The sequence below is a fragment of the Salvelinus sp. IW2-2015 genome, unplaced genomic scaffold (assembly GCF_002910315.2).
Source record: "Salvelinus sp. IW2-2015 unplaced genomic scaffold, ASM291031v2 Un_scaffold4544, whole genome shotgun sequence".
Classification (NCBI taxonomy): Eukaryota; Metazoa; Chordata; class Actinopteri; order Salmoniformes; family Salmonidae; genus Salvelinus; species Salvelinus sp. IW2-2015.
Window position 1 is genome coordinate 29,516 of NW_019945814.1, and position 9,477 is coordinate 38,992.

Sequence of the window (9,477 nt, forward strand, 5' to 3'; positions counted from 1 at the left end):
GGCTGTGAATGAGCTGAGAGACAAAGCAAGAAGAGCATTCTATGCCATTAAAAGGAACATCAAAATCGAAATTACAATTAGAATCTGTCTCAAATTTTTTCAATCAGTTATAGAACCAATTGCTCTATATGGCAGTGAAATATGGGGTCCACTCTCTAATAATGAATTTACTAAATGGGACAAACATCCAATTGAAYTATTGCATGCAGAGTTTTGCAAGACTGTATTGCAAGTACAAAGAAAAACTCCAAATAACGCATGTAGGGCAGAATTGGGCCAATACCCCCTCCTCATTCGAATAGAAAAAAGAGCCATCAAATTTTACAACCATCTAAAAACAAGTGACCCCAAAACATTCCATCACACAGCTCTACAATGTCAAGAGATGAAACCAGAGAAGAGTCCCCTCAGCCAGCTGGTTCTGAGGCTCAGTTCACCAACCCAAACCAACCCCATAGAGCCTCAGGACAGCCCTCAGAAAATCTGGCACAACCAAATCATCACAAAACAAAAAGAAAAATATAACACCTATTGGAAAGACTCCACAAAAAATCAAAGTAAACTTCAATGCTATTTGGCTCTAAACAGACAGTACATGGTGGCAGACTATCTGACCACTGTGACTGATAGAAAACTGAGGAAAACACTGACTAGGTACAGACTCAGTGAACACAGTCTGGCTATAGAGACCGGTCGTCACAGACAAACCTGGCTGCCCAGAGAGGACAGGCTGTGCTCACTCTGCTCCAGGGGAGAGGTAGAGATAGAGCTACATTTCCTATTACACTGTGAGAAATACTCAGACCTAAGATAATATTTCTTTCCCAAAATTATAATTCAATACAAAGAATTTGAAACTATAAAAGATGAAGAAAAAATTRAATATTTATTGGGTGAAAAGTCAAAAGGTGCAGTTTTGTCAGCCAAATATGTGTCCTCCTGCCACAACCTGAGGGACAGCCAGTGAAAAGTGCAAAGTAATGTTGATAATATTTCCCATCTTGTTTTGTTTTGTCTTTCATACCAGGTCATGTGTCTTCTCAGTCATGTTGACACTGGTCTACTACTGTTGCTTTAATGTATTGTTGTTCTGATTAAGATTGTTGTTGTAGCTGTTATTAATGGTAATCCCATGGTAACCCCATAATACGATTATTATTGCTGTTGGTCCCACCATTTATTTATATATAAATATATATATTTTGTATATACAGTGGGGCAAAAAAGTATTTAGTCAGCCACCAATTGTGCAAGTTCATCCCCACTTAAAAGATGAGAGAGGCCTGAATTTTCATCATAGGTACACTTCAACTATGACAGACAATGAGAAGAAAAAATCGCAGAAAATCCACATTGTAGGATTTTTTATTGAATTTATTTGCAAATTATGCGTGGAAAATTAAGTATTTGGTCACTAACAAAAGTTTATATCAATACTTTGTATATACCCTTTGTTCGGCAATGCAGAGTCAAAACGTTTTCTGTAAGTCTTACAAGGTTTTCACACTGTTGCTGGTATTTTGGCCGCATTCTCACTGAGATCTCACTCTAGAGCAGTGTTTGGGTGCTTGTGGGCAACACGGCTTTCAACTCCCTCCAAAGATTTTCTATGGGGTGGAGATCCTGGAGACTGCTTAGGCCACCCAGGACCTTGAACATGCTTCTAGCGAGCCACTCTTCGTTGCCGGGCGGTGTGTTTGAAGGATCATTGTATGCTGAAAGACCCAGCACGTTCATCTTAATGGGCCTTGCTGATGGGAGGGTTTTCACTCCAAATCTCACGAATACATGGCCCCATTCATATTCTTTACACGGATCAGTCGTGCCTGGTCCTTTGCAAAGAACAGCCCAAAGCATGATGTTCCACCCCATGCTTCACATAGGGTATTGAGTTTCTTTGGATGCAACTCAGCATCTTTGTCCTCCAAACAACGACGAGTTGAAGTTTTTATTTTCAAAGTCTATTTTGGTTTCTCTGACATCATATGACATTCTCCCAATCCTCTTCATGGATCATCCAAATGCTCTCTAGCAAACTTCAGACGGCCTGGACATGTACTTGGCTTAAGCAGGGGACACATCTGCACTGCAGGATTTGAGTCCCTTGGCGCCGTAGTGTGTTACTGATGGTAGGCTTTGTTATTTGGTCCCAGCTCTTCTGCAGGTCTTCACTAGGTCCCCCGTGGTTTCTGGGATTTTTGCTCACCGTTCTTGTGATCATTTTGACCCCACGGGGTGAGATCTTGCGTGGAGCCCCAGATCGAGGGAGATTATCAGTCGTCTTGTATGTCTTCCATTTCCCTATAATTGCCCACAGTTGATTTCTTCAAACAAGCTGCTTACTATTGCAGATTCAGTCTTCCCAGCCTGGTTCAGGTCTACAATTTTGTTTTCGGTTGTCCTTTGACAGCTCTTTGGTCTTGGCCATAGTGGAGTTTGAGTGTGACTGTTTGAGGTTGTGGACAGGGTCTTTCTATACTGATACAAGTTCAAACAGGTTGCCATTAATACAGGTAACGAGTGGAGACAGAGGAGCCTCTTAAAGAATAAGTTACAGGTCTGTGAGAGCCAGAAAAATCTTGCTGTCTTTGAGTTGACCAAATACTTATTCCACCATATTTGCAAAATAATTCATAAAAAACTACAATGTGATTTTCTGGAATTTTTTTTTCTCATTTTGTCTTGTCATAGTTGAAGTGCTACCTATGATTGAAAATCTACAGCTCTCTCATCTTTTTATAGTGGTAGAACTTGCACAATTGGTGGCTGACTAAATACTTTTTTGRCCCACTGTATATACATATATATTTGATTTTTATTTTTCAATATGTATACTTTGACAATGTAAGTAATAATGAACTTGCCATGTCAATAAGGTCAATTGAATTGAAACACAGAGAGAGAGACAGAGAGAGAGACAGAGAGAGATACACACGCACACATACACACAGTTAGCTAATCAGGTAATCTCAAGAACTAACCCCAGATTCTGTTGTAGACCAGCCTCATTTTTTATAATAGTTCAGTCACAGGTGAACGTTATACCAATTAAAGTCTATCTGGACTGTGCTCTATAACATGGCCTGCAGGTGGCACCAGAGATGTATCCATGTTCTTTATTATGAATCCATCAAAACAGGAACTGAATCACGGGTTGTATTCTGTGGTAACATAAACTCTTGCTGACTGAACATGTAAAGTCATTGGACTATAAAGAGTAACATTATGCTCCTTTAAATCAATAACTACTAGAAGACCAAATGCACTAATAGTCTGTAGTCTCGTTTTAGTAGTGTGTTGTTGCAAAACATGTTCCAGGAAAGAGATATTACCCTTTGGATCAAAGCGGAGTTCATTATTGCTGCTCATTGCGTTGGTCTATGTTGTTGTCACAACGCCGACGACGTGAAAGTCCTGTGTCCAGCCCTACTTTACTAAACGTCTCTCTGTGTCAGTACCGCTGGTGGCTGGGACTGTCTTCAGTCTGACATCTATAAGATGAACCCTAACCCTGTTTGAGTTGGTGCTGTTTTGAAGCCGCTCTGCCGTTAACTACTCTCGGAATAGAACCAGTGGAGAGAATGACAGCTGCGCAGATGAACGCAGGATTCCTGACGTTGTCCAGAACGTAACGCAAGGTATACTAGTGGACGCGTTCAGAACGATGCGGAACATTCAGATAGATATGGGTTGTTAAATATTTGTCTTGGTAGGACACAATTTTACATATAGTGGTTTTCTGACAGCTAGAACAACACAGGTGACTGCATGGCAACAAAAGCAAGCTTAACTACAATATTGACACCGCCACCATGGCTGCGTGACATTTCTTCACCATTCTGATTGGATATAATTTCAATACTCATAACTTCCCGCTCCCTTTCGTTCTAGGGTGGTCAGTTACCGAATGAGACCGGATATCTTCTCTCATATGGTGAATTTCTTGAAACATTTAAAATTCCAATAACCCCAAAAGAATATGCAATTGTTTTTGATGCGATTTCAAGGGGATTGTATATCTTTTAGATTCCTCTGTGGTTGATGTAAGTAACATAGATTTACATGAAAATATATTCATTGGCAATATTAACTAACATCAAAGATAAATGAAGTAATAAACAGATTAGGAATATGTTTTGTGATACTACAATTCCCTCAGCAAGATTATTTTGTTCAAATATCTATGGTGATATACATCGGGGAAAGCACGGAAAATTGCTATCAAATATTGTATCAGTAACAAAGTAAAGAACATTTCATTTAAAATGTTATATAGAATTTATCCTGTGAAACATGTTTTGGAAAGATTCAAGCTGAATATTGACTATAACTGTGATTTCTGTGGAATGGAGAAGGAGACCATTTTACATTAGTTTTTTTGCCTGTATTTATAGTATAATTTTTTGGATTGATATACAGAATWATTTTWTTTTTTAAATAGGACCGGTTGTACAATTTAATGGTTTTGATATAATGATATATTTCAGAATTTCTGACATTGATAAAGATGTAGTATATTTAATTCAACTGCTAATAATATTAGGTACATTTCATATTCACAAATGCAAATGGTCTAATTCAAAACCTAACTTTTTTCACTTTAGAAATTAATTTAAACAATATGGCACTACTTGAACTAAAATGAAAAACAACAGKCAATTAAAAGGTGTTGTATTAATAATGAATATGATTTGTTTGATTAGGGTTCCTGGCAATGTAAATGTATATGTATGCTGGTTTGCATGTGACTATTCCTCTTCTGTGTGTTGATATAAACCGTTCTCGGTTGGCGGAAGTACAGCGGTCAACGTTACGGCGCCTCCCCCATAGAGAATGATAGAGGCCTCTAGTGGTCGAAAGATCGCAGTAGCATGGTAGTCAACTGGGTGGGACTTCCAACCTCATTGGCTGATCCCTCCTGGTGACCCGGTTGAAGTCATGTCCAATAGGGTCATCAAGAGGGATCAGCCAATCATTTGGGAGAAAATGGACTAGTTCAAACTGGAGATAAACTCAATATGATGACACATACACAGACGAGTCATGTATCTATCTCTATGGGTGCCTTCGCATAACTTCCGTCTTGTCTTTACTGGTTCTCTTACTGGTCTGTTTCTKTGGTCGTGGTGTTCTACCACTCAATGTCAGTCATGTCGTGGACAACTAAAGTGTTAAAGTTAGTCGTGCTGGCTGGAGTGTCTGTGTTGATAGTGATGTCCCTGCGGCAGTGGATGGCCAACAAACACTATGTCTTCACAAAGGAAGATGTTGCTATACTGGCCAAGCGATACGCAGGTAAATTGGTAGTTGGCTAGTCAGGGGAGCATTCATGACYGAAGAACTACACGGAGGCAAACAGCAAACGATAGTTTCTATTGGACAAATTTAGATAGTTCTCTCCGTTTAAGAAACGTTTCATAACATAATCTGCGTAATGAATAAGGTCCAGATAATCATTACATGGATATGTGTGATGGTTAGCTTAACATCACGAGAAAGACTAGTGAAATGAAGTGATCATGCCATCTAAGCCTTTTATACAACGGGTTACCAACATATTCATATTTTCATTCAACTTTAGTTTGATMWATTTATTCATACTATTTCATCCTTCCACAAGATATAGTCCCGACACAAAGCTAGGGTAGTTACCAAACCCGGCTGGTCGAAAGACGACCCAGTCGTTCTGTTCTGTATCTATGGACGCGACCCAGTCGTTCTGTTCTGTATCTATGGACGCGACCCAGTCGTTCTGTTCTGTATCTATGGACGCGACCCAGTCGTTCAGGTTGTTGTGTTCTGTATCTATGGACGCGCACCAGTCGTTCAGGTCTTTTTGTTCTGTATCTATGGACGCGACCAGTCGTTCAGTCTTTATGTTCTGTAACTATGGACGCGACCCAGTCATCTGTCAGTTCTTTTTGTTCTGTATCTATGGGACGCGACCCAGTCTTCAGTCTTTTTGTTCTGTATCTATGGACGCGACCCAGTCATTCAGTCTTTTTGTTCTGTACTATGGACGCGACCCAGTCGTTCAGTCTTTTTGTTCTGTATCTATGGACGCGACCCAGTTCTTCAGTCTTTTTGTTTCTGTATCTATGGACGCGACCCAGTCGTTCAGTCTTTTTGTTCTGTACTATGGACGCGACCCAGTCATTCAGTCTTTTTGTTCTGTACTCCTATGGACGCGACCCAGTCATTCAGTCTTTTTGTTCTGTATCTATGGACGCGACCCAGTCATTCAGTCTTTTTGTTCTGTATCTATGGACGCGACCCAGTCGTTCAGTCTTTTTGTTCTGTATCTATGGACGCGACCCAGTCGTTCGTTCTAAATGTTACATTGCCGTACTGGCTGGCAACGTTCTTATCGCTAGCTAGCCAACTACGGCTAACTTAGTCACGTCAACAAGCCAGAATAACAGTGAAGTAGCTGCATTTGTTTAAGCTGTTTAAGTGACATGTATTTGGATACATCCATAACAATGAGCCAATGAGGCGCTATTTCGCCTGGAATAGAAAATGTGCTCACTCCTCAGAACACTGTTGTTCAGAGGAGCTAGCCAACAACACAGCCAACAGCACGGCCAACAGCACGGCCAACAGCTGTGTCTCGTCCCCCCCAGCCACATGAATTAATGGGAGATCAAATTTGAATATTGAAACAAAGTTGCAAATGTCGAAGAGTTAGATGCACTATTGTAAAGTGGTTTTTCCACTGGATATCATAAGGTTAATGCACCAATTTGTAAGTCGCTCTGGATAAGAGCGTCTGCTAAATGACTTAAATGTAAATGTAAATGTAGCAGAGACAGACAGGTTTATATAAATCTCTGTGGTTGAAAGCTAAATGTGAGATAATGTCTAGATGCTTTTTATAGTGGAAATCAAGTTTATAAATTGCCTGGCTGGGCTGATGAGACAGTGGATTGTGCAGTCAGATGGAACAGAGTAAATAGGCATTTTAACATCAGATTTAGCCGGTGGTAACTTGTGGAATAGACTCTGCCTGTAATGTGGTTTTAACCAATCAGCATTCAGGATTAGACCCAACTCTTGTATAATTAAACAATAAGGTATGAGGAGGTGTGGTATATGGCCAATATACCACGGCTAATGGCTGTTCCTCGCACGATGRAATGCGGAGTGCCTGGATACAGCCCTTAGCCATTTAAACATTATATACAGTGGTTTGAGCCCTGAATGCTGAAAGGCGTGGTATATCAGACTGTATGACAAAACATGTATTTTTACTGCTCTAATGACGTTGGTAACCAGTTTATAATAGCAGTAAGGCACCTCGAGTTTGTGGTATTTGGCGAATATACCACGGGTAAGAGCTGTATCCAGGCACGCCTCGTTGTGCGTAAGAACAGCCCTTAGCCGTGATATATTGGCCATATACCACACCTCCTGGTGTCTTATTGCTTCAATAACCCACAAGTTAACTAGCTAGCTTAGTTGATTGGCTATGCCAGGTCAACAACTGGCTGTAGGATTGGACCCAAGCATGTAGCTAGCTAGCTGTAATTGTATTATGCCAGCCTTCCAGATCTAGTTACAGCCACATGATCCTACTAGCCAAATGGTTTCGACTAGGAGGAGGTGGATTAGCAGTTGAGAGAGGTGAGTGAGAGCTCACATCAGCATGCTATCTTTTTTGTTCTTTTTTTTTACCCCTTTTATCTCCCCAATTTTGTGGTTTCCAATTGGTATTTACAGTCTTGTCTCTACGCTGCKACTCCCGTACGGACTCGGGAGAGGCGAAGGTTGAGAGCCGTGCGTCCTCCGAAACACAACCCAACCAAGCCGCATTGCTTCTTGACACAACGCACATCCAACCCGGAAGCCAGCCGCACCAATGTGTCGGAGGAAACACCGTACACCTAGCGACGTGGTCAYCGTGCACTGTGCCCGGCCCGCCACAGGAGTCGCTAGTGCGCGAGGATATCCCTGCCGGCCAAACCCTCCCTAACCCGGCCCAGCGTCGCCCCATGGACCTCCCGGTCGCGGCCGGCTGCGACAGAGACTGGGCTCAAACCCAGAATCTCTGGTGGCCCAGCTAGCACTGCGATGCAGTGCCTTAGACCACTGCGCCACCCGGGAGGCCCCCAGRATGCTATCTTTTTACAATGGGAGGGTTCATCGTTGATAAGAGCGAGGTCAGGGACATGCTAGACATGAGGTGTAGTTTACTGCTGTTGACAAGAAACCTCTACCATTCCATAGTTGTTTTTTCTCATGTCTGGTAATACTGATGTATCACTGCTCTACATGTGATTTTGAGGCCAGGATCAAACAACTGTGATGATGTTGTCTCCTCCAGGTCAGGACCACGACCAGGCCTTCTCCAAGGTGGTGGTGGAGCTGCGGAAGAAGTACCCGGGTCACATCCTGCCGGACGAGGACCTGCAGTGGGTGTTTGTCAATGCAGGCGGCTGGATGGGGTCCATGTGTCTGCTCCACGCCTCCCTCACTGAGTACGTCCTGCTGTTCGGCACCGCCGTGGACACCGGAGGACACTCAGGTCAGGAGTCAGGATCTCTCTGGGTTCACACACTGCCTCTATGGGCCCTGGTCATAAGTAACACATGTATTGTCATATTTTTACCTTTGTTTAACTAGGCAAGTCAGTTAAGAACAAATTCTTATCTTCAATGACGGCCTAGGAACAGTGGGTTAACTGCCTTGTTCAGGGGCGGAACGACAGATTTGTACCTTGTCAACTCGGGGATTTGATCTTGCAACCTTTCAGTTATTTTTTATTTATTTTTATTTCACCTTTATTTAACCAGGTAGGCCAGTTGAGAACAAGTTCTCATTTACAACTCTAACCCTTTATTTAACCAGGTAGGCCAGTTGAGAACAAGTTCTCATTTACAACTCTAACCCTTTATTTAACCAGGGAGGCCAGTTGAGAACAAGTTCTCATTTACAACCATAACCCTTTATTTAACCAGGTAGGCCAGTTGAGAACAAGTTCTCATTTACAACTGCGACCTGGCCAAGATAAAGCAAAGCAGTGTGACACAAATAACAGAGTTACACATGGAATAAACAAGCGTACAGTCAATAATACAACACAATAATATATAAAATATAAATAATAAAATACCTATCATACTAGTATGGCTAACCCTGTAAATCAACACATTACACTGCACCTATCCAGTGTATGGGGCGGCAGGTAGCCTAGTGGTTAGAGAGTTGGACTAGTCTGGACTCTCTTCTCTGTATATATCAATGATGTCGCTCTTGCTGCGGGCGATTCCCTGATCCACCTCTAAGCAGACAACACTCCTTCCGTGGCCTCCAACTGCTCTTACTAGTATGATGGTGTTGTTTTACAGGGTCAGTCATAGTAGTATGATGGTGTTGTTTTACAGGGTCAGCCATAGTAGTATGATAGGTGCTGTTTTACAGGGTCAGCCATAGTAGTATGATAGGTGTTGTTGTACAGGGTCAGTCATAGTAGTATGA

At 41.9% G+C, this 9,477-nt stretch overlaps 1 protein-coding gene across 1 annotated transcript; it reads left to right on the top strand.

The window, feature by feature from the left end:
- Positions 1-5,053: 5,053 nt before the first annotated feature.
- Positions 5,054-8,581, top strand: sigmar1 (sigma non-opioid intracellular receptor 1; the record flags this gene model as incomplete). The annotated part of the gene is made up of 2 exons (XM_024143933.2): positions 5,054-5,295; positions 8,324-8,581. Coding segments are annotated over exons 1-2 (412 nt in total), but the record flags the coding sequence as incomplete, so codon positions are not given.
- Between the last annotated feature and the right edge of the window lie 896 nt (positions 8,582-9,477).